This window comes from Oncorhynchus tshawytscha, linkage group LG13, assembly GCF_018296145.1.
Source record: "Oncorhynchus tshawytscha isolate Ot180627B linkage group LG13, Otsh_v2.0, whole genome shotgun sequence".
In the NCBI taxonomy this organism is placed as follows: domain Eukaryota; kingdom Metazoa; phylum Chordata; class Actinopteri; order Salmoniformes; family Salmonidae; genus Oncorhynchus; species Oncorhynchus tshawytscha.
The window spans coordinates 12,192,738-12,218,090 of NC_056441.1; the positions used below are offsets into that span (position 1 = coordinate 12,192,738).

Here is a 25,353-nt window from a genome sequence, read left to right on the forward strand (position 1 = left end):
ACATTAAGACTGTTGTCTTGGTGCTGTGATGGTGACCCTGGAGTAAGACATTAAAACAGTGTTGTCTTGGTGCTGTGAGTGTTTCTGTACCTTGACCCCCTCGTTGTAGCTTTCTAAAGGGTTGAGGCTGGCCAGACTGCCCAGGTGGCTGGGGGCTCCAGGACGAGGAGGCTTCTTAGGAGGGGCCACATGCTCTGAGAGGAGGGAGAGAGAAGGAGGGAGGAGAGTTAGTGTGTGTGTGTGTGTGTGTGTGTGTGTGTGTGTGTCTGTCTCAAAGAGAGAAAGATACATGAATATCAGAACACACAGAGAAGATAGACTCATGTTGCCATTCCAGTATGTGGAGTGACATGTATGTGGAGTGACATATGTGCTGAGGGACTGTCTTACCTGATTTCCCCAGTCCCACTGGTTGGTATATGTTTCCTGTCTGAGGGGAATCATAGAAACACAAACAAATGATTAGAAAGGCACACTGGCACTTTTCTGTCTGTCTGGCTGTGCTTTTCCAACAGCACTCTGGATTAGGGCTTCCCATGGGCCCAGTGTGTTTCAGTGTTGTTGTGGGTACCCTGTGGCTAACAGCACAACATATCTCAGACCCTCAGAGACAAGCAGACAGCTACATTTCTCCAGCTCCTCCCCAAAACCTTATCCTCTCTTGATTTTAACACACGATGGTGTTTTCTTCTCCCCTCTACATTCTGATGTTTCCTCTTCTCAGAGCCGAGACCCACTCAGCCCAGTTTTGTTCTGTAATTACTGTGTGAATGGGTCTGGTTGGTTTGTGGGTGTTCTGTAGCTGACGCCTGTTTTTAAAGATTATCCAGCAGCAGAGAGAGAGAGAGAGATGATGGCATGAGAAACTGTTGCCACAGTTCAGTTCCCACCCTCCATAGTCCCAATATGTCGGCCTAGTGGGACTGGGCTGGTTGAGAGTGTCCAGCTACAACAGGGCTGTTCAATACCGGTCCAGGAGGGCCGAAACACTTCTGTTTTTCTGTCCTTCTAACAAGGGACTAATTCAGACCTGGGACACCAGGTGAGTGCAATTAACTACCAGGTAGAAAGAAAAAACAGACGTGTTTGGGACCTCCAGGACCAGAACATCCCTAAGGTAGTATATGTGTATATTACAGAGGCCAGCACTATAAAATTCAGACAAAATGTCTGTTGTAAAAAATGATTGAAATGGAAAAATGTAATAAATACATTGGTTTATTGAAAAACAATATTTCCTGCTCCGTCCCTCTGGGGGTATGAACCTAAACAAACGGTGGGTCATGGGAAACTCACCGGCCCCTGGAGACTGCAGTCTTCCCTGTCAATGCTGCCCCGCGAGTTCCTGGATTCTGGCTGCTGACGAGAACACATAGCAGAGGGTCAGAGAACTAGCTAGCTACATCTGACCACCTCATAACCACAACCTCAAAGATTAAAACCTCATTTATCACTAAAACCATTGTTACAGTAGTCTTGAAATAGAATACTATAGAGTCTGTTTCTTACAACATAAGATGAAATGACTGCCGATTTCTCACTAGTGTTTAATTCCATGAGAACATAGACCTCACAATTCCGTTTGAAACGGATCTGTTCTTTCATCTTGCTGTGTTAACCCTCATTCCCTGCTACAAACAAACAATACCAAATCAACCAATCATCCATCCAGTACAATCTAAAATAGATTTATGCCACCCTGACTGACCACAAAGATATGCAAACACAGACAGTGCAGTGAGATTTGCACAGAAGGAATCCTCAGAGCTTCAGGAGCACCTGGTTGAGAGTTAAACATCTTTCCAGGTATCCAAGTACCAGCAGTACAAATCCACACAGAAAGCCACCAAAACAACCACCACCCCTTCCCAGCCATGATCTGTACCGGTTTTCCAAAGCAGGACTTGAAAAGGTGCATCCTCTGAGCTCTGTGGACAGCGGTGGTCCCATCGGCAGAGTGAGACGACAAAACAGTCTGAAGTTTCTGCTGCTGGATGAGGAAGGCTTTAAACGTGTCTGACGGATTCATGCAGAGACTGATCCCACAGCAGACTCCTCTTGCTCTGTGTCAGACCTCCTCTCTCTCCCACTCCCTCTCTCTCTCCCTCCCTCCCTCCTTTACTTTCCCCCAGTTGACGATCTCAACCCTTATTTGTGTACAGGAATACATAATCATATGAAACCGAATATTTCACACAAATGACATGAATAAAGATAGTGAATGTCTAAATTGTACAGTGGCTAAGGTATACAAAGGAAGACCACGTCAGTGTCATCGGTTCTGATGCCAGATCTGCCTAAAGGATCTTTCTAATTCTGAGAACAGCATGAACACTGGCTGAGATTTCCACCCATCCTCACCACAATATCTGGCGGCCAAATGAAACAGGCAGCATTAATGATTGCTCTCCTTCTGAACCCTGGCTGGCCGGGGCTGTGGATAAACAGACGCAGACCAAAATATTTTCCACAGGAAAGCCTTCTGGGAGGGAGAGGGATCATGAAGGGGTGGGAAGAGACTGTTATCACAGAGGCTGGCTGCTCAAATACCAGAACTTTTAAAGATCCCTTTAAATCCAGTTTAGAAAAATCTTAAGTCCTATGCAATTCTCTTGTTGGATGCGGCAACACAACAAACATTTTCAAGAGCCACAAAATGTGTCCTTTATCAATGTATTATTTCCACGAAGGTAATTGGCCTATTCTGGACATGGATAGGTAGCACTACTGTCATCCTTAACCATCATATAGTTCATATCATCAGTCTAGCTCTCCAGAGAGTCTAGCTCTGCAGAGAAAATAGAAGGGTTCTAGAATGCTGGCTGATCCCTGATTTTCCCTCAGGAGATGAGTTTGTGGTCAGAGTTCGGGTCTCTCTGACACATTCACACACAGACACACATCTTTACAGCTTTGTTTTTCAAACGGATCCCCTTTTCTCTCCATATCAAAAGGCTTGGGAGAAGATCACTCTTCCTACCTTATTTCACTGAATGAAAACAACAATGATCTGGATCTCCTCCAGCAGAGAACAACCCCAGGAGGGGGACGGGCTAAAGATTGAGCTAGTAGAGAAAACACTGGTGTGCGTGACACTGTAATCCAATCCAGATGTTTACCCCAACTAAACAGTCAGCGGCATACTACTGATATGATGGTTCTGGGAGAGACTGACTGGGTAACAGTTCATTGAATAAAATAAAAGCAAACCCAAGTGTATTTACTATGACTGTGATCAGTGGTTGTCTCACCCAGCTATCTTAAGATGAATGCACTAACTGTGATCAGTGGTTGTCTCCACCCAGCTATCTTAAGATGAATGCACTAACTGTGATCAGTGGTTGTCTCCACCCAGCTATCTTAAGATGAATGCACTAACTGTGATCAGTGGTTGTCTCCACCCAGCTATCTTAAGATGAATGCACTAACTGTGATCAGTGGTTGTCTCCACCCAGCTATCTTAAGATGAATGCACTAACTGTGATCAGTGGTTGTCTCCACCCAGCTATCTTAAGATGAATGCACTAACTGTGATCAGTGGTTGTCTCCACCCAGCTATCTTAAGATGAATGCACTAACTGTGATCAGTGGTTGTCTCCACCCAGCTGTCTTAAGATGAATGCACTAACTGTGATCAGTGGTTGTCTCCACCCAGCTATCTTAAGATGAATGCACTAGCTGTGATCAGTGGTTGTCTCACCCAGCTATCTTAAGATGAATGCACTAACTGTGATCAGTGGTTGTCTCACCCAGCTATCTTAAGATGAATGCACTAACTGTGATCAGTGGTTGTCTCCACCCAGCTATCTTAAGATGAATGCACTAACTGTGATCAGTGGTTGTCTCCACCCAGCTATCTTAAGATGAATGCACTAACTGTGATCAGTGGTTGTCTCCACCCAGCTATCTTAAGATGAATGCACTAACTGTGATCAGTGGTTGTCTCCACCCAGCTATCTTAAGATGAATGCACTAACTGTGATCAGTGGTTGTCTCCACCCAGCTATATTAAGATGAATGCACTAACTGTAAGTTACTCTGGATAATACTCAATTGATCTCAAAATCCACATGGCTAAATGTGAAAAACCCTGTTAACTCCTCAATGATTGACTGAATTCTTACTAATAACCACCATAAATATTAGTCTAGTGGGGTATTTGCATATGATCTCAGTGATCATTATCCTATAATATGTTTTAGAGATACCAATCAGCAAAAACATGACTTTTCTTTTAATTAAGGAACATTTAACAAAGTTAAGGTTTTAACATGCCATGTTCCTGTATTCCTGACCCTGCGTTGGCTCTACAACATTTCTCCTCAATATGTATTCCTGACCCTGCGTTGGCTCTACAACATTTCTCCTCAATATGTATTCCTGACGCTGCGTTGGCTCTACAACATTTCTCCCCAATATGTATTCCTGACCCTGCGTTGGCTCTACAACATTTCTCCCCAATATGTATTCCTGACCCTGCGTTGGCTCTACAACATTTCTCCCCAATATGTATTCCTGACCCTGCGTTGGCTCTACAACATTTCTCCCCAATATGTATTCCTGACCCTGCGTTGGCTCTACAACATTTCTCCCCAATATGTATTCCTGACCCTGCGTTGGCTCTACAACATTTCTCCCCAATATGTATTCCTGACCCTGCGTTGGCTCTACAACATTTCTCCTCAATATGTATTCCTGACCCTGCGTTGGCTCTACAACATTTCTCCCCAATATGTATTCCTGACCCTGCGTTGGCTCTACAACATTTCTCCCCAATATGTATTCCTGACCCTGCTTGGCTCTACAACATTTCTCCTCAATATGTATTCCTGACCCTGCGTTGGCTCTACAACATTTCTCCCCAATATGTATTCCTGACCCTGCGTTGGCTCTACAACATTTCTCCCCAATATGTATTCCTGACCCTGCGTTGGCTCTACAACATTTCTCCTCAATATGTATTCCTGACCCTGCGTTGGCTCTACAACATTTCTCCCAATATGTATTCCTGACCCTGCGTTGGCTCTACAACATTTCTCTTCAATATGTATTCCTGACCCTGCGTTGGCTCTACAACATTTCTCCCCAATATGTATTCCTGACCCTGCGTTGGCTCTACAACATTTCTCCCCAATATGTATTCCTGACCCTGCGTTGGCTCTACAACATTTCTCCCCAATATGTATTCCTGACCCTGCGTTGGCTCTACAACATTTCTCCTCAATATGTATTCCTGACCCTGACCCGTTGGCTCTACAACATTTCTCCTCAATATGTATTCCTGACCCTGCGTTGGCTCTACAACATTTCTCCCCAATATGTATTCCTGACCCTGCGTTGGCTCTACAACATTTCTCCCCAATATGTATTCCTGACCCTGCGTTGGCTCTACAACATTTCTCCCCAATATGTATTCCTGTTGCGTTGGCTCTACAACATTTCTCCCCAATATGTATTCCTGACCCTGCGTTGGCTCTACAACATTTCTCCCCAATATGTATTCCTGACCCTGCGTTGGCTCTACAACATTTCTCCTCAATATGTATTCCTGACCCTGCGTTGGCTCTACAACATTTCTCCTCAATATGTATTCCTGACCCTGCGTTGGCTCTACAACATTTCTCCCCAATATGTATTCCTGACCCTGCGTTGGCTCTACAACATTTCTCCCCAATATGTATTCCTGACCCTGCGTTGGCTCTACAACATTTCTCCTCAATATGTATTCCTGACCCTGCGTTGGCTCTACAACATTTCTCCTCAATATGTATTCCTGACCCTGCGTTGGCTCTACAACATTTCTCCTCAATATGTATTCCTGACCCTGCGTTGGCTCTACAACATTTCTCCCCAATATGTATTCCTGACCCTGCGTTGGCTCTACAACATTTCTCCCCAATATGTATTCCTGACCCTGCGTTGGCTCTACAACATTTCTCCCCAATATGTATTCCTGACCCTGCGTTGGCTCTACAACATTTCTCCCCAATATGTATTCCTGACCCTGCGTTGGCTCTACAACATTTCTCCCCAATATGTATTCCTGACCCTGCGTTGGCTCTACAACATTTCTCCCCCAATATGTATTCCCAATATGTATTCCTGACCCTGCGTTGGCTCTACAACATTTCTCCCCAATATGTATTCCTGACCCTGCGTTGGCTCTACAACATTTCTCCCCAATATGTATTCCTGACCCTATGTATTTGACCCTGCGTTGGCTCTACAACATTTCTCCCCAATATGTATTCCTGACCCTGCGTTGGCTCTACAACATTTCTCCCCAATATGTATTCCTGACCCTGCGTTGGCTCTACAACATTTCTCCCCAATATGTATTCCTTTGGCAGATGAACACGCCCCTTTGAAACAATTCATAGCTCTGAAAGAAAACCAAAGGTTAGATCGATCTGTCATCCAGATGAGAACTCCGGCCTGGACCAAAGCAAGGAAAACTGAGTCTGTAGTAGACTGGCAATATTTCAGACAAACTGAGAAACAGATGTACTATCTTGATTAAGAAAGCTAAATCAAAAATAATAAATAAATTTTTAAGCTCCATCTTTGACCACTGGTGATCCTTCATTTTTGAAAACAGTAAATACACGGAAGCGTACATATTCCTCTTCTTCCCTGCTAAGCAAGTTCTGTCTGAATCTGGCATCATAAATCAGAAGAATGGGATAAGTGATGCTTTTAATCATTTTATCATCTCGGCAGGCTTTTTATTTGAGAGGAACTGTGGTTTAATTGACCCTGGTCAGTCAATCGACTGCTCCTCCCTCTGCCCGCCTCTAGTCGACTTGACAGTTAACCCGTCAACTTCTAGTCAATCTTTGTTTTCATTTCAACAATTTACTCTGATGTGATGTGTTGCCTTGCTTAAGATTGATGTAAAAATAAAAATAAAACACCGTGGCTGATATGTTTAATCCATTTCTGCTGCAGCTCTTTGCCCGCCTGCCTGCTGAATCATTGTACTCCTGCCCCCTTCAAATTGGCCTAGACCAGGCTGCATGTAGCTGCTTTAAAAATGACTTTACAGATAGAACTCAATGTGTATCTACTGATGGTGTTAAATCAGGTTTTCTGGACACAACGAAAGGTGTCCCGCAGGGGTCAATTTTGGGTTCTGTACCTTTTACTGTTAACATGAACAATATTGACTTGTAACCTGCACTTGTATTCTGATGACACTGTTGTCTATGCTATGGCCCCCACGGTAGACCAGGCTCTATTTGAACTACAGTCTGTCTTCATTGAATTACAGAAAAACCTTATTGACTGCAGGTAAAACTAAGTATATATTGTTCTTTAGAGTGCAAAATTAACTGATGATTTATTTTATTATGTATTTTGGATGGTGTCCATATTGATCACGTCCCTGATCACAAATATCTGAGCATCTGGATAGATTAATATCTGTCTTTTAAAAAGCAAATTGATTAGGGCTTTAAAAAGCATATTGACTAGGGCTTTAAAAAGCATATTGATTAGGGCTTTAAAAAGCATATTGATCAGGGCTTTAAAAAGCATATTGATTATGGCTTTAAAAAGCATATTGATTAGGGCTTTAAAAAGCATATTGATCAGGGCTTTAAAAAGCATATTGATCAGGGCTTTAAAAAGCATATTGATTATGGCTTTAAAAAGCATATTGATCAGGGCTTTAAAAGCATATTGATTAGGGCTTTAAAAAGCATATTGATTAGGGCTTTAAAAAGCATATTGATTAGGGCTTTAAAAAGCATATTGATTAGGGCTTTAAAAAGCTAATTTATTAGGGCTTTAAAAAGCTAATTGATTAGGGCTTTAAAAAGCATATTGATCAGGGCTTTAAAAAGCATATTGATTAGGGCTTTAAAAAGCATATTGATTAGGGCTTTAAAAAGCATATTGATTAGGGCTTTAAAAAGCTAATTGATTAGGGCTTTAAAAAGCATATTGATTAGGGCTTTAAAAAGCTAATTGATTAGGGCTTTAAAAAGCTAATTGATTAGGGCTTTAAAAAGCTAATTGATTAGGGCTTTAAAAGCATATGGATTAGGGCTTTAAAAAGCATATTGATTAGGGCTTTAAAAAGCATATTGATCAGGGCTTTAAAAAGCATATTGATCAGGGCTTTAAAAGCATATTGATTAGGGCTTTAAAAAGCATATTGATTAGGGCTCTTGAGTGGCGCAGCGGGCTAAGGCACTGCAGTCCCTGGTTCAAATCCAGGCTGCATCACATCCGGCCGTGATCGGGAGTCCCATAGGGCGGCGCACAATTGGCCCAACGTCGTCTGGGTTTGGCAGCGGTAGGCCGTCATTGTAAATAAGAATTTGCTCTTAACTGATTTGCCTAGTTAAATAAAGGTCAAATAAAACATGTAATAAATAATAGTTAGTTACGAAGCTGAGAATAAGAATGGTCTTCCTCTGTAGAAATAGGTCCTGCCCCTTGCTAAATAGAAGGCAGATTATTCAGTCGATGTTCCCATTGGTCCTAGACTATGGTGACATCATCTATAGGAACGCAGCTTCATTAAAGCCATTAGATGCAGTTTATCAATAGTTTTATTACGGGAGACAGTTTAAGTACTCATCACTGCATTCTCTACCAGAAAGTTGTTTGGGCCTCTTTGATGTCAAAGCCCTTTTACAAAAACTCCCACCGTACCTAACACCATTACTAAACTGTAGACTTATGAGTTACCAGCCCCCGGTCTCAGGGATTGCTAACTTTTTAAATTCCTTGTCTCTACTGAATTAGGTGAATCCATTTTTAGTTTCTTGTACCTTATTTCTGGAAAAATCAACTAAATGTTCATAAATGTGATGTTCTGGTGTCACTAGGTCAATTCAGAAGGCTGACTGAGGACCTTATTACTGATGAATGTGATGTTCTGGTGTCACTAGATCAATTCACAAGGCTGATTGAGGACCTTATTACTGATGAATGTGATGTTCTGGTGTCACTAGATCAATTCAGAAGGCTGATTGCTAGGCAGAGTGAACTTAAAATACAGTTTGAAAAACGAGAAAAAAGCGGCAATGTTACCTTTTGAGACAAGTACCGCTTTCTCAAAATAGTCAGAATGAATCAAACACAACTCAAGAAATCTCTCCTTAATTTTGATATTTTTGTAGAGGAGGACTTAGTTGCGCAATTTTACATCTAACTAATGTTTGGTGCAGTATTTCATAAGTGAAAAAATGTGCATGAAAACTAGTCTTCTGTCGTTGAATGACAACAAACATTTAATTTGACAAATCCCTACTGTTGACCAATCACTGACGAAGGGGCGTAAACTTCAGCTACCAAGCTCCGATAAGCCTCAATAAAAAAATGTTGTGCGATCGACCAGCCTCAAAAAAACCTGCCGAAGACCAAAATGGATAAAAACATCACAAAGTGTTTGGACTGGGAAGCATACGGTAAGCTTTACCAGGAAGCACTCCTCCTGCTCCAACCAGCGCTGGTCCTCCTTCATCTGCTGCTGCTGTATCATCAGCCTCTCCTCCATCAGGTGGGGGGGCAGCGCCTGGCCCAGACCACGCATGTCCAACGCACCTCCGTCCTGGGAGAGGGAAAGACAGGCAGAGTGGGATTGAGGGAGAGGGAGGTAGAGAGGACAGTGGATTAGTAATGAGCCTCATCTGTGATTGCTAGAGATGTACCAAGCTCAGAAAATAGCTGATGAAATTCAGCAATTTCACCTGAATACAATTGGCAGAACCACAGTAAGGACAGTACACGTGTATATTTTTGTGGAGCTCTCTCTCACCTCCATGTTGGGGGACCACATGGGGACGTCTCCTGGTCGGTGGTGGTTCCAGGCCTCCTGAGGGTCCAGAACACCGGCCTGGGGAGAGTACCCTCCACTGGGCATAGCGGGAATGCCATGAGGGCCTGGGTACCCAACCTGGATATGGTAGGACAGACGACAGGTGAAAACCCCATTTTGTTTGGCGAGAGGATTGTGATGATACAAAAGTATTGTCTGTGAGGCTGTTCATCATATAACATAGGCCCCAGTTAGCATTTCAGGGGACAGAGAAACACTTAGCTTTCAGTATAACGCAGTACCTCATTATCTGCCCTCCAGACACAATGACCTATGGGACTTAATGTATATCTGAGCCACATACATGGCTGACATGGCCTGTGTGTGACATGTGACATTAGAACTGGGCTGATAAACATCCTAAAAATAACTGACCTGAAAATAAAAGACAATAACCTATAAATATGCATACCGGCACACAGAACGCCTTTTAAGGCAATAACGTAGTCAAGCGCGATAACAACAGAATCTGAGAGTGGATTTTTCCGCAGATGAAATCAGCCTTAAGTCAACAATACCAGCAGTTTGAAAAAGTGTTACAGGAAATTCCCGCTGTCAGCAATGTATTACGGGGAGCTGAGGTGCTGTAAAATAACTTAGTTTGGGGAGATATTAATTTCTCATTCTCAATGCATTCACTATTTCAGCTCAGCTGCCATGGGAAGAGAGAGGGCAAGCAAGTCAGGTCGCCATAAATTCACCATTTTACGTCAGATGTTAAAGTTGATCACGTTCTCACCCTCCACACACCACTAGCTAGTAAGAACCAAACCACTGCCAAGTAGATAGAAAAATATTCATGAAGACAGCTCCATTTAAATACATTTACTAAACCAGTATTGTCAGTACCTTATTATCAATGGAAATGGTTCTGATATTTAATGGTAACGGTATAAAGTAATAAACAGTAATACCACAGATATAGAATTAATAGAAGAGACGTGGAACCCCATTCTAATTCTATGGGTGATACACAGTAGATCAAATCACATTTTATTGGTCACATACACATATTTATCAGACGTTATTGGTCACATACACTTATTTATCAGATGTTATTGGTCACATACATATATTTAGCAGATGTTATTGGTCACATACACATATTTATCAGATGTTATTGCGGGTGTATTCGATATGCTTGTGTTCCTAGTTCCAACAGTGCAGTAGTATCTAACAATTCACAACAATACACAAATCTAAAAGTAAAATAATGTTATTAAGAAATATATAAATATTAGGACGAGCGATGTTGGAGTGGCATTGACTAAAATACAGTCAAATAGAATACAGTATATACATATGAAATGAGTAAAGCAATATGTAAACATTATTAAACTGACTAGTGTTCCATTATTAAAGTGGCCAGTAATTCCATGTCTATGTACACTATATTGGGCCGCAGCCTCTATGGTGCAGGCTTGAGTAACCGGGTGGTAGCCGGCTAGTGACGGCTATTTAACAGTCTGATGGCCTTGAGATAGAAGCTGTTTTTCAGTCTCTCGGTCCCAGCTTTGATGCACCTGTACTGACCTCGCCTTCTGGATGATAGCGGGTTGAACAGGCTGTGGCTCAAATGGTTGATGTCCTTTATGATCTTTATGGCCTTCCTGTGACATCGAGTGCTGTAGGTGTCCTGGAGGACAGGCAGTGTGCCCCCGGTGATGCTTTGGGCCGACCGCACCACCCTCTGGAGAACCCTGCCATTGCGGGCGGTGCAGTTGCCGTACCAGGCGGTGATACAGCAAGACAGGATGCTCTCGATTGTGCATCTGTAGAAGTTTGTGAGGGTCTTAGGGGCCAAGCCAAATTTCTTCAGCCTCCTGTGGTTGGACCATTTCACAACGCTGTCTGTGTAGGTGGACCATTTCAGATTGTCAATGATGTGTACGCAGAGGAACTTGAAGCTTTCCACCTTCTCCACTGTGGTCCTGTCAATGTGGATAGGGGCGTGCTTCCTCTGCTGTTTCCTGAAGTCCACGATCAGCTCCTTCGTTTTGATGACATTGAGGTTATTTTCCTGGCACCACTCCGCCAGGGCCCTCACCTCCTCCCTGTAGGCTGTCTCGTCATTGTTGGTAATCAGACCTCTGACTGTTGTGTCATCTGCAAACTTGATGATTGAGTTGGAGGCGTGCGTAGCCACGCAGTCATGGGTGAACAGGGCGTACAGAAGGGGGCTGATCACGCAGCCTTGTGGGGACTCTGTGTTGAGGATCAGCGAAGTGGAAATGTTGTTTCTTACCTTCAACACCTGGGGGCGGCCCGTCAGGAAGTCCAGGGCCCAGTTGCACAGGGCAGGGTTCAGACCCAGGACCCTGAGTTTAATGATGAGCTTGGCGGGTACTATGGTGTTAAAGGCTGAGCTATAGTCAATGAACAGCATTCTTATATAAGTATTCCTCTTGTCCAGATGGGTTAGGGCAGTGTGCAGTGTGATGGTGCTTGTATTGTCTGTGGATCTACTAGGGTGGTAAGCAAATTGAAGTGGGTCTAGGGTGACAGGTAAGGTAGAAGTGATATGATCCTTGACTAGTCTCTCAAAGCACTTCATGATGACAGAATTGAGTGCTACGGGGCGATAGGCATTTAGTTGTTATCTTAGCTTCTTGGGTACAGGAACAATGGTGGACATCTTGAAGCATGTGGGGACAGTAGACTGGGATAGGGAGAGATTGAATACGTCCGTAAACACTCCCGCCAGCTGGTCAATGCATGCTCTGAGGACGCAGCTAGGGATGCCATCTGGGCCGTCAGCAACACGCTTAAATGTCTTACTCACGTAAGCCACGGAGAACGAGAGCCCACAGTCCTTGGGAGCAAGCCGCGTCGGTGGAACTGTGTTATCCTCAAAGTGGGGCGAAGAAGGTGTTTAACTTGTCCGGGAGCAAGACTCTGGTTTTCCCTTTGTAATCTGTGATTGTCTGAAGAGCCTGCCACATACGTCTTGTGTCTGAGCCGTTGAATTGCATCTCTACTTTGTCTCTGCACTGACTTTTTTGCCTGTTTGATTACCTTACGGAGGAAATAACTACACTGTTTGTATTCAATCATATTTGGTATTTTATTGTCGGCATCCCGGAAGGGGGAGTAACAGTGGTCCAGCGTTTTTCCAGCACGAGTACTACAGTCAATGTGTTGATAGAACATTGGTAGTGTTTTCCTCAAATATGCTTTGTTAAAATCCCCAGCTACAATAAATGCGGCTTCAGGATGTGGTTTCCAGTTTGCACAAAGTCCAGTTAGTTCCTTGAGGGCCGTCGTGGTATCGGCTTGAGAGGGAATATACACGGCTGTGACTATAACCGAAGAGAATTCTCTTGGGAGATAATACGGTCTGCATTTGATTGTGAGGTATTCTAGGTCATGCAAACAAAAGGACCTGAGTTTCTGTATGTTATCACAATCACATCATGAGTAGTTAATCATGAAACATACACCACTGCCTTTCTTCTTCCCGGAGAGTTCTTTATTCCTGTCTGCGTGATGTACTGAGAACCCAGCTGGCTGTATGGACGGGGACAGTATATCACGAGAGAGAGCCATGATTCTGTGAAACAGAGTATGTTACAGCCCCTGATGTCTCTTTGGAAGGAGATCCTCACCCTGAGCTCGTCTACTTTATTATCCAGAGACTGAACATTAGCAAGTAATATACTCGCAAGCGGTGGATGGTGTGCACGCCTCCTGAGTCAGACTAGAAGTCCACTCAGAATATCTCTTCTCCGACGTTGGCGTCTTGGAGCAACCTCTGGGATGAGTTCAATTGCCCTGGGGGGTATGAACAAAGAACCCAATTCGGGAAAGTCGTATTCCTGGTCGTAATGCTGGTGAGTTACCGCCGTTCTGATATCCAAAAGTTATTTCCGGATGTATGTAATGACACAAATAACATTATGGGCTAGTAATGTAAGAAATAACACACAAAAAGACAAAATACTGTAAAGATGCTTCGGAGCTAGAAGCAGAGCTGCCATGTCTATCGGCACTCATTCTCTGTGTTAAAAGTGTGTTAGTATAGTATATCATAGTATAGTATAGTAGAGTACAGTAGTATAGTATATTATAGCATAGTACAGTGTAGTATAGCAGTATAGTACAGTAGTATACTACAGTAGTATACTACAGCAGTATAGTAGTATAGTAAAGTCGTATAGTAGAGTACAGTAGTATAGTAGCATAGTATGTTATAGTATAGTACAGTAGTATACTACACTAGTATAGTACAGTAGTATAGTACAGTATAGTACCTGGTAATGGTTGAGCTGTCCAGCATGCGGAGGGCTGGGGTAGAATCCTTCACTAGACCGAGGGCTGGGGTAACCAGGTCTGCTGGGCTGCTCAGAGAGGGGGTGACAGATCATGCAGTAAGCATGTAAGTACACATGGGATAGATGGACTTTCTACAGGTTGTGATCCCCATCTATTGGACAGGGAATGAGAGTCATTGTATCAAGCTACCTAAAATATCTAAGGGGGATACCTAGTCAGTTGTACAACAATGCCTTCAACTGAAATGTGTCTTCTGCTTTTAACCCAACCCCTCTGAATCAGAGAGGTGCGGGGGCTGCCTTAATCAACATCCACGGCCGGGGAACAGTGGGTTAACTGACGTTGTCAGGGGCAGAACGACAGATTTTTACCTTGTCAGCTCGGGGATTTGATCCAGCAACTTTTTGGTTACTGGGGCCAACGCTCTAACTACTAGGACACCTCAGAAATATGTTTACACTATAACCCCAGTCTTAATTGACTTTTAGATGCAAAGCACCAAGCTATCCTTTGTAGAAATCTTGTACACAATGGCATGCTTGACATGTATCTCCAACCATAGGATGGCGCTGTATCCCATATCCAGAGATAAAATCAGATAAGAAAGCTTTATTATTCTTAGATGAGGAAACTATTTATGGATAAAATACAATCATTACACATAAAAAACACAGACGTTGAATCCCACAAACTAGTAGCTAAACTATTAAAAACGAAAAACTAAAGTTTTATGTGAGTATGCATTGGTTTGAAGCTGATAAAGAAAGGACATTCACACGAGCACCACAATGCCTACTCCACTCAGGCTCTACCAAGGTTTTCCAGCACACAGCATTCCTCTACTACAATAGCTATGTTGGTCTATTGTATACCGAACAAAAATACTCTGTCTTAGGCCAGTTAGGATCACCACTTTATTTTAAGAATGTGAAATGTCAGATAATAGTAGAGAGAATGATTTATTTCAGATTTTATTTCTTTCATCACATTCCCAGTGGGTCAGAAGTTTACATACACTGAATTAGTATTTGGAAGCATTGCCTTTAAATTGTTTAACTAGGGTCAAACATTTTGGGTAGCCTTCCACAAGCTTCCCACAATAAGTTGGGTACATTTTGGCCCATTCCTCCTGACAAAGCTGGTGTAACTGAGTCAGGTTTGTAGGCCTCCTTGCTCGCACAAGCTTTTTCAGTTCTGCCCACAAATTTTCTATGGGATTGAGGTCAGGGCTTTGTGATGGCCACTCCAATACCTTGACTTTGTTGTCCTTAAGCCATTTTGCCACAACTTTGGAAGTGTGCTTGGGGTCATTGTCCATTTGGAAGACCCATTTGCAACCAAGCTTTAACTTCCTGACTGATATCTTGAGATGTTGCTTCAATATATCCACATAATTTTCAATCCTCATGATGTCATCTATTTTGTGAAGTGCACCAGTCTCTCCTGCAGCAAAGCACCCCCACAACATGATGCTGCCACCCCCGTGCTCACGGTTGGGATGGTGTTCTTCAGATTGCAAGCCTCCCCCTTTTTCCTCCAAACACAGCGATGGTCCTTATTGCCAAACAGTTCTATTTTGTTTCATCAGACTAGAGGACATTTCTCCAAAAAGTATGATCTTTGTCCCCATGTCCAGTTGCAAACCCTAGTCTGTTTTTTTTATGGTGGTTTTGGAGGGGTGGCTTCATCCTTGCTGAGCGGCCTTTCAAGTTACGTCGATATAGGACTCGTTTTACTATGGATATAGATACTTTTATACCTGTTTCCTCCAGCATCTTCACAAGGTCCTTTGCTGTTGTTCTGGGATTGATTTGCACTTTTCGCACCAAAGTACGTTCATCTCTAGGAGACAGAACGCATCTCCTTCCTGAGCGGTATGACGGCTGCGTGGTCCGATGGTGTTTATACTTGCGTACTATTGTTTGTCCAGATGAATGTGGTACCTTCAGGTGTTTGGAAATTGCTCCCAAGGATGAACCAGACTTTGGAGGTCTACAATTGATTTTCTGAGGTCTTGGCTGATTTCTTTAGATTTTTCCATGAGGTCAAGCAAAGAGGCACTGAGTTTGAAGGTAGGCCTTGAAATACATCCACAGGTACACCTCCAATTGACTCAAATTATGTCAATTAGCCTATCAGAAGCTTCTAAAGCCATGACATCATTTTCTGGATTTTTCCAAGCTGTTTAAAGGCACAGTCAACTTATGTAAACTTCTGACCCACTGGAACTGTGATACAGTGAATTATAAGGGAAATAATCTGTCTGTAAACAATTGTTAGAAAAATTACTTGCGTCGTGCACAAAGTACATGTCCTAACCGACTTGCCAAAACTATAGTTTGTTAACAAGAAATTTGTGGAGTGGTTGAAAAACAAGTTTTAATGACTCCAACCTAAGTGTATGTAAACTTCCGACTTCAACTGTAGGTAGGGGTGAAGTGACTATGCATAGATAATAAACAGCAAGTAGCATAGTCCAGTGGCCATTTGATTAATTGTTCAGCAGTCTTATGGCTTGGGGTAGAAGCTGTTAAGGAGCCTTTTGGTCCTAAACTTGGCACTCCGGTACCGCTTGCCGTGCGGTAACAGAGAAAACAGTCTCTGACTTAGGTAACTGGAGTCTCTGACGATTTTATGGGCTTTCTTGTGACACCGCCTATTATATAGGTCCTGGATGGCAGGAAGCTTGGCCCCAGTGATGTACTGGGCCATACGTACTACCCTCCCTAGCGCCTTACGGTCAGATGCCGAGCAGTTGCCATAGCAGGTGGTGATGCAACCGGTCAGGATGCTCTCGATGGTGCAGCCGTAGAACACTCATAAGCTTAAGTTCCATCGCCATCTGGGAACCGGGCCCTGGCTATTACTTCATAGACATGGCTATTTGTATTTCTACAAAACATATGGATTGTCCCTTTAAAGAGGAGAAGGGGTGAATATCAACACCAGCTTTACATTAAGCAATTCCTGTAAGTGACTCTCAAAGTACTGAATAATGGCCCTACGCCAACGTCTTGTTTTGGTCTTGTCCGTATGTCTTGTAAAAATATTTTTGGGGTGGGGTCCAGACCAGCACTGATTTCAATGTCCACCGATGGGACTCCATAACAACATGCCACGTTGATACAAGTGACTTTTGGTAGCAGGAGAACATTTTCCTAACCTACTTTGGGTAGTAGGATTAGGGTTCTTACTTTAGGGGGGGTAGGATTAGGGTTCTTACTTTAGGGGGGGCCTCGTCAGAGGCCCCTGAGTCCCAGGACACAGTGACCTGACGTCTCATCTCCATCCTCAGTCTCTCCTCCTGCTGGGCCTTCTCCTCCTCCAGGATTGTACTGCAGAGAACACACAACAGCTTATCATACAGTCATAACACAGACTGGGATACAGTGGAGGGGGTTGCTACACAATTAACATACACAAAACACTTTAAATATTATGTTCTTAGTTATCACAGACACCTCTCTGCTTCAGTTGTAACAGAAGACAAATTTATTATCCATTATCTGTATCTACCTCTAAATGTGTTATCCATTATTCGTATCTATTACCAAATGTATTATCCATTATTAGTATCTATTACCAAATGTGTTATCCATTATTAGTATCTATTACCAAATGTATTATCCATTATCTGTATCCACCTCCAAATGTGTTATCCATTATTAGTATCTATTACCAAATGTATTATCCATTATTAGTATCTATTACCAAATGTATTATCCATTATTAGTATCTATTACCAAATGTATTATCCATTATTAGTATCTATTACCAAATGTATTATCCATTATCTGTATCTATTACCAAATGTGTTATCCATTATTAGTATCTATTACCAAAAATATTATCCATTATCTGTATTATTCCAAAGTATTATTATCCATTATTAGTATCTATTACCAAATGTATTATCCATTATCTGTATCTATTACCAAATGTATTATCCATTATTAGTATCTATTACCAAATGTGTTATCCATTATTAGTATCTATTACCAAATGTATTATCCATTATTAGTATCTATTACCAAACCAAATGTATTATCCAAATTATCCATTGTATCTATTACCAAATGTGTTATCCATTATTAGTATCTATTACCAAATGTATTATCCATTATTAGTATCTATTACCAAATGTATTATCCATTATCTGTATCCACCTCCAAATGTGTTATCCATTATTAGTATCTATTACCAAATGTATTATCCATTATTAGTATCTATTACCAAATGTGTTATCCATTATCTGTATCCACCTCCAAATGTGTTATCCATTATTAGTATCTATTACCAAATGTGTTATCCATTATTAGTATCTATTACCAAATGTCTTATCCATTATCTGTATCCACCTCCAAATGTGTTATCCATTATTAGTATCTATTACCAAATGTGTTATCCATTATTAGTATCTATTACCAAATGTATTATCCATTATTAGTATCTATTACCAAATGTGTTATCCATTATTAGTATCTATTACCAAATGTGTTATCCATTATTAGTATCTATTACCAAATGTGTTATCCATTATTAGTATCTATTACCAAATGTATTATCCATTATTGTTATCCATTATTAGTATCTATTACCAAATGTATTATCCATTATTAGTATCTATTACCAAATGTGTTATCCATTATTCGTATCCACCTCCAAATGTGTTATCCATTATTAGTATCTATTATCCAAATGTGTTATCCATTATTAGTATCATTATTAGTATCATATTACCAAATGTCTTATCCATTATTAGTATCTATTACCAAATGTGTTATCCATTATTAGTATCTATTACCAAATGTATTATCCATTATTAGTATCTATTACCAAATGTATTATCCATTATTAGTATCTATTACCAAATGTGTTATCCATTATTAGTATCTATTACCAAATGTGTTATCCATTATTAGTATCTATTACCGAATGTCTTATCCATTATTAGTATCTATTACCAAATGTATTATCCATTAGTAGTATCTATTACCAAATGTGTTATCCATTATTAGTATCTATTACCAAATGTGTTATCCATTATTAGTATCTATTACCAAATGTGTTATCCATTATTAGTATCTATTACCAAAAATATTATCCATTATCTGTATCTATTACCAAAAATATGATCCATTATCTGTATCTATTACCAAAAATATTATCCATTATCTGTATCTATTACTAAATGTATTATCCAAGTTCAATCATTCTCATCCACCAGTAACGTGAATGTCTAATTTACCTCTCAGGAAAATGCTCATCTCCCATGTGTATGCCTCAGAGCCCATGTGCATCCAATCACATCACAACCATGATGAACCACCAGCTCCCCAGTCATATCCGCAGCAGTGTGTGTGAAAGTCCTGTACTGTTGCAATAAACTCTCTTTATCAGAGCCAGCAGCTCCACCTCCTTCCTCCTGCATGGGCAGCCTGTTGTGGTTGGCCCCTGGCCAGTCATTCTATCAGCCAGCGTACCACTGGACTGGATTGACTGGGAAGTATGATGCTGTGGAACTAGCTACCAGGGTTGTGTTCACTAAGGCACACCGTAGCAAAACGTATCTCAAAGGAAAGTTAACAGGAAATAGAATAGCTCACATCCTCTACGGACGGACGGATGGACAGACAGGTTCTCACATACTCTAGGACTTTATCGACGGACAGACAGCCATCTAGCCACTGTGCTTCTACATCTGCATTGCTTGCTGTTTGGGATTTTAGGCTGGGTTTCTGTACAGCACTTTGTGACATCAGCTGATGTAAGAAGAGCTTTATAAATACATTTGAATGACATACTAAGGCCAAGGGCCCATGGGATAGGTAAGGCAATGAATCCACCACACAAGGGCTGCATCTCAAATGGGCCTATAGGGCTCTAGTCTAAAGGTAGTGTGCTATATAGGGATTAGGGTGCCATTTGGGACGCTGACGAGGACTACCCACAGAAATGTACCGACACACACCCTCTAATGTGGCTTTGCTTCAGCTAGTCTAAAAGATCTATGTACATCACACTTCATCCACGTACCATGGATTTGACTGACATAGATAGCCCATTGAAGTGCATTGTGTGCTGGTAATTCATAGTCTCTATTGGGAATATGGCATCGACCTGTTGCCTCTTTCTATTTTTTTATTTAACTAGGCAAGTCAGTTAAGAACAAATTCTTATTTACAATAACGGCCTACCCCGGCCAAACCTTCCCCTAAACAGGACAGCAGTGGGCCAAATTGTGCTATGGGACTTCTGATCACGGACGGTTGTAATACAGCCCGGGTTCAAACCAGGGTCTGTAGTGACGCCTCTAGCACAATGCAGTGCCTTAAACTGCTGCGCCACTCGGGAACCCCACTCTTATTTGAATGATAACTTAAGTAGCTGAGACCACTCTGTCTCTAAATTTACTGAAGTTACACTAATACATGAAACAGTGACCTCTTGTGTAGCAATGTGGAACATTTATTTGAACCTTTATTTAACTATGCAAATCAGCTGAGAACAAATTCTTATATACTATGACGGCCTACCGGGGAACAGTGGGTTAACTGCAGTGTTCAAGGGAGAACAAATTCTTATTTACTATGACGGCCTACCGGGGAACAGTGGGTTAACTGCCTTGTTCAAGGGGCAGAACGACAGATCTTTACCTTGTCAGCTCAGGGATATGATCCAGCAACCTTTCGGTTACTAGTCCAACACTCTAACGACTAGGCTTCCTGCCTCCCCAACATCATTCTTCCAGAGTTATAGAGCAGGGATACTGTGTGGGAAAGAACACCGCCAAGCACGTATGAGGCATTTCTTCTAGACAGATTCGTTTTTTCGCCCCCTACTAATGGTTATGGTTAGGAATAGGTAGGTTAAGATGATCCTAGATCTGTGCTTAAAGGCACCTTTTATCCTGAGGCATATACTTCACCAGAGCCTACAGTAATGCAGCATCTCAGAGTAGGAGTGCTGATCTCGGATCAGGTCCTCCCTGTCCCAGTAATCTTATTCATTAGGATTGTAAAGGAAAACAATGCACTTCCGACCCCTGAACTTCTCCCCTCAGAGGTACTGACCTGAGCTGGGTTTTGAGTTCTGTGAAGCGGGGTCTCTTGCTGGGGTCGTAGGCCCAGCATTTGGTCATCAGGCTGTACAGGGTGGGGGGGCAGTTGTGAGGCATGGCCAGACGCTCTCCGTTCTCTATCCGCCCGATGACATCGTTATTCTTCACGCCCTGGAAGGGCTTGATACCGTACATGAGGATCTCCCACATGCACACACCTGGAGAGGAGTGGGGAGGAGAGAGGAGAGGGAAGGAGAGAGGAGAGGAGAAGAGGAGAAGGATGGGAGGAGAGGAGAGAAGAGGGGAGGAGAGAGGAGGAGAGAGGGAAGGAGACAGGAGGGGAGGAGAGGGGCGGAGAGGGAAGGGGGAGAGCGGAGGAGAAGATATAAGAGAGGAGGGGAAGAGGGGGAGAGGAGGGCAGGAGGAGAGTGGGGAGGAGAGGAGAGAGGAAAGGAGTGGGGAGGAGAGGAGAGAGGAAAGGAGTGGGGAGGAGAGGAGGGGAGTGCAGGAGAGAGGAGAGGAGAGAGGAGAGAGGAGGAGAGGAGAGAGGAGAGAGGAGGAGAGGAGAGGAGGAACAGAGAGAGGAGAGGAGTGGGGAGGAGAGGAGAGGGAAGGAGAGAGGAGAGGAGTGGAGGAGAGGGAAGGAGAGAAGGAGAGGAGAGAAGTGGAGGAGAGGAGGGGAGGCGAGGGATTGAGAGAGGAGAGGGGTGGGAAGGGGGGAAAGACTGTAAGGACCGGCTATATATATGACAGAGACAGACACGAACATACAGGAGTTGATAGCTAGATGTGTGTCATCTGCAGCTGCCAAACTCACCAAACATCCACACATCGCTGGCTGAGGTAAAGCGTCTGAAGTTGATGGATTCTGGAGCCATCCATTTGATTGGAAGTTTCCCTTTGGAAGCTGAAAAAAGGTTGGACGTTGAGACAAAACCCATATGTGTGCTTCAGCGTGTAGACGTCCTGCAATGGCTTTCACAACCAGCAGATGGTGCAAAAATCCTCAGCCTGGAAGTCAGTGGGTTTGTACCAGAGACCTTATTAAACAGGTTTGTACCAGAGACTGTATTAAACAGGTTTGTACCAGAGACCTTATTAAACAGGTTTGTACCAGAGACCTTATTAAACAGGTTTGTACCAGAGACCTTATTAAACAGGTTTGTACCAGAGACTTTATTAAACAGGTTTGTACCAGAGACCTTATTAAACAGGTTTGTACCAGAGACCTTATTAAACAGGTTTGTACCAGAGACCTTATTAAACAGGTTTGTACCAGAGACCTTATTAAACAGGTTTGTACCAGAGACCTTATTAAACAGGTTTGTACCAGAGACCTTATTAAACAGGTTTGTACCAGAGACCTTATTAAACAGGTTTGTACCAGAGACCTTATTAAACAGGTTTGTACCAGAGACCTTATTAAACAGGTTTGTACCAGAGACTGTATTAAACAGGTTTGTACCAGAGACCTTATTAAACAGGTTTGTACCAGAGACCTTATTAAACAGGTTTGTACCAGAGACCTTATTAAACAGGTTTGTACCAGAGACCTTATTAAACAGGTTTGTACCAGAGACCTTATTAAACAGGTTCGTACCAGAGACCTTATTAAACAGGTTCGTACCAGAGACCTTATTAAACAGGTTCGTACCAGAGACCTTATTAAACAGGTTTGTACCAGAGACCTTATTAAACAGGTTTGTACCAGAGACCTTATTAAACAGGTTCGTACCAGAGACCTTATAAAACAGGTTTGTACCTTTGTAGTAGGAGCTGTCCTCCATGTAACGCGAGAGGCCAAAGTCTCCCAGCATCACACAGTCTGTGGAAGACACTAGCACGTTCCTGGCAGCAATGTCCCTGGAGACGTACACACAAAGAGATATTAACTAGCAATTCTAGAAAACCTGGGGATTTTGGAAATATTCTGGAATTCTGCAGACCGTACATTGAATACTTAAATATTGACAGCGTGGCACAAATAAATATATTAGAAAATGAAAGCTTAACATAATCTTAAAAAGTGTCTACATCAACCTAAATAGCAGGATAACATGGGTGGTGGTCTTACCTATGGACAAAGCGTTTGCTCTCCAGGTAGGCCAAGGCTGTGCTGAGCTGGTGTGAGAACAGGATCAACGTTGACAGGTCCAGGTTGTACTTCCTTACTTGTAAAAAGGACCTCAACTGTAAGATGAAAAACGTCAATGAGATTAATCCTCTTTTTTTTTTCCAGAGATAGGTGGACGACAGAGGAAACTGTTTCCAAACGTGTTTCTGTCTTCTGGGATCTCTCATCTATTACAAGAATGACAAGAGCTCCAACAACACCTCTGCATACTGTACGTAGCCTATCTATCAAAACAAACATACTCTGTGTTTGTATGGTTCACTGTCAACCCAACCCCCAGGACGCCTCACCTCTCCCATCGTGCACAGCTCCATGATGATCCACACTGGGTTCTCTGTGATCACACCGATCAGCTTCACTATGTGGGGGTGGTCGAACTGACGCATGGTCACTGAGGAACACACATCACAAAGAGGTGTGAGGATTTCACCAAACAGTTAAGAACTCGAGTGGAAAGATGTAGACTAACATTTGATTACCCCCACCCCCAAAAACATAAATAAAATAAAAACATTTCATTGAGCATTTTCAAAGGAACAGAGAAAGGCTCCCTGGGATAGGTCTAACACAGACTCAAATGTCACTGCTCTTAGTTCACAAATATTGTCAATTTGCATCCCAAATGGCACCCTATTCCCTATAGTACATCCCAAATGGCACCCTATTCCCTACATAGGGCACTAGGGTGAAATTTAGGACAAAGCCAATGTTTACAGTTACCAGCTTCATTAAATACAACATATTCCTTCCTCAACTGCCTGGGAACACTGCAAACACAGTGAGCAAAGCAACCTGAGACTACCATCAGGCAGTGTTTGTGTGTGTGTGTGTGTGTGTGTGTGTGTGTGTGACTGTGTGTGTGTGTGCATACATGGCAACCAGCAGCAGCTGCAATCACCATCGGTCCCATTACAGTGACACAGCACTAGCTTACACCACATTTCAGCACACTCACATGCTTCCTGAAGGAACTTCTCACGCACGCTGTCCGATGTGGAGTTCTTGCACGTTTTAATGGCCACGTTCAGAGTGGGATTCTCCTGGAAGACAGACACAAGACAAAACATTGGGTCAGTTTATGTACAAGACAATATTGAAGATATAAATGAGAAGAGAGATGCGTTTAGCTAGATGGTTACAGTCGGGTAAAATTGAGAGGAACACGTGGGGATTGAGGGGGAGAGGAGAGATGCTTCGTCTGCATTTAGCCAGACAGATACAGTATTATTTACTTGTTATGTACTATATACAGTACCAGTCGAACGTTTGGACACGCCTACTCATTCAAGGGGTTTTCTTTATTTATTTTAACACGTTTTTGTTGTTGTTGAGAAAATAGTACAAATAAAGGAAACCCCTTGAAGGAGTAGGTGTGTCCACACTTCTGCCTGGTTCTGTACTTATCCAATACTATATACTTGTTACGGTACTATTTACCGGGCTGTTGTAGACTCCCTGGTGGACGTCTCCAAACTGTCCCTCTCCGATGCAGCGTCCCAGCTCTATCCTGTCTCTCTGGATCTCATAGTCCCTGGCTGGGGAGGGAAAGATGACCCCTGTTAGTTGTGTGGTGTGGTATAGTGTGGTTCGGTTTGGTATGGTGTGGGTGTGTGCGTTTGTGTACGTGTGTGAGCAAAGCCACAGATGGATGGGTAACCCAAGCCAGGAGGAGCTGATGAGGTCATTTTGGTTGTTAATCATAACAGCAAGAAGCCTTGGCTGTATTTTGACTGCAGTAGACAGTAGTACTCTATTAAATACTGTATATATATATATATACACTACATGAACAAAAGTATGTGGACACCTGCTTGTCGAACATCTCATTCCAATACCATGGGCATTAATATGAAGTTGGTCCCCCCTTTGCTGCTATAACAGCCTCCACTCTACTGGGGAGGCTTTACACAAGATGTTGAGGTCGGGCACTGATGTTGGGCAATTAGGCCTGGCTCGCTGTAGGCATTCCAATTCATCCCGAAAAGTATGTTTGATTGGGTTGAGGTCAGGGCTCTGTGCAGGCCAGTCAAGTTCTTCCACACTGATCTCAAATAAACC

General features: G+C 42.6%; 1 protein-coding gene across 11 annotated transcripts in view; it reads right to left on the reverse strand.

The window, feature by feature from the left end:
* LOC112245979 (focal adhesion kinase 1) overlaps window positions 1-25,353 on the reverse strand; it is a 203,041-nt gene that overhangs the window by 11,317 nt on the left and 166,371 nt on the right. For 8 of the 11 annotated variants that reach the window (XM_042295177.1, XM_042295174.1, XM_042295172.1 and 5 more), the window contains 14 exons: window positions 24,733-24,830; window positions 24,251-24,335; window positions 23,586-23,686; window positions 23,236-23,351; window positions 22,924-23,024; window positions 21,979-22,068; window positions 21,175-21,379; window positions 17,325-17,436; window positions 14,080-14,166; window positions 9,770-9,907; window positions 9,431-9,562; window positions 1,297-1,359; window positions 391-430; window positions 91-194 (listed from right to left, as the gene is read on the reverse strand). In XM_042295177.1, the coding sequence (XP_042151111.1) occupies window positions 91-194; window positions 391-430; window positions 1,297-1,359; window positions 9,431-9,562; window positions 9,770-9,907; window positions 14,080-14,166; window positions 17,325-17,436; window positions 21,175-21,379; window positions 21,979-22,068; window positions 22,924-23,024; window positions 23,236-23,351; window positions 23,586-23,686; window positions 24,251-24,335; window positions 24,733-24,830 (1,472 nt within the window). Of the gene's footprint in view, window positions 1-90; window positions 195-390; window positions 431-1,296; window positions 1,360-9,430; window positions 9,563-9,769; window positions 9,908-14,079; window positions 14,167-17,324; window positions 17,437-19,349; window positions 19,494-20,767; window positions 20,871-21,174; window positions 21,380-21,978; window positions 22,069-22,923; window positions 23,025-23,235; window positions 23,352-23,585; window positions 23,687-24,250; window positions 24,336-24,732; window positions 24,831-25,353 lie in introns of those variants that run through there. The other 3 variants (XM_042295170.1, XM_042295180.1, XM_042295178.1) reach the window with 3 other exon arrangements.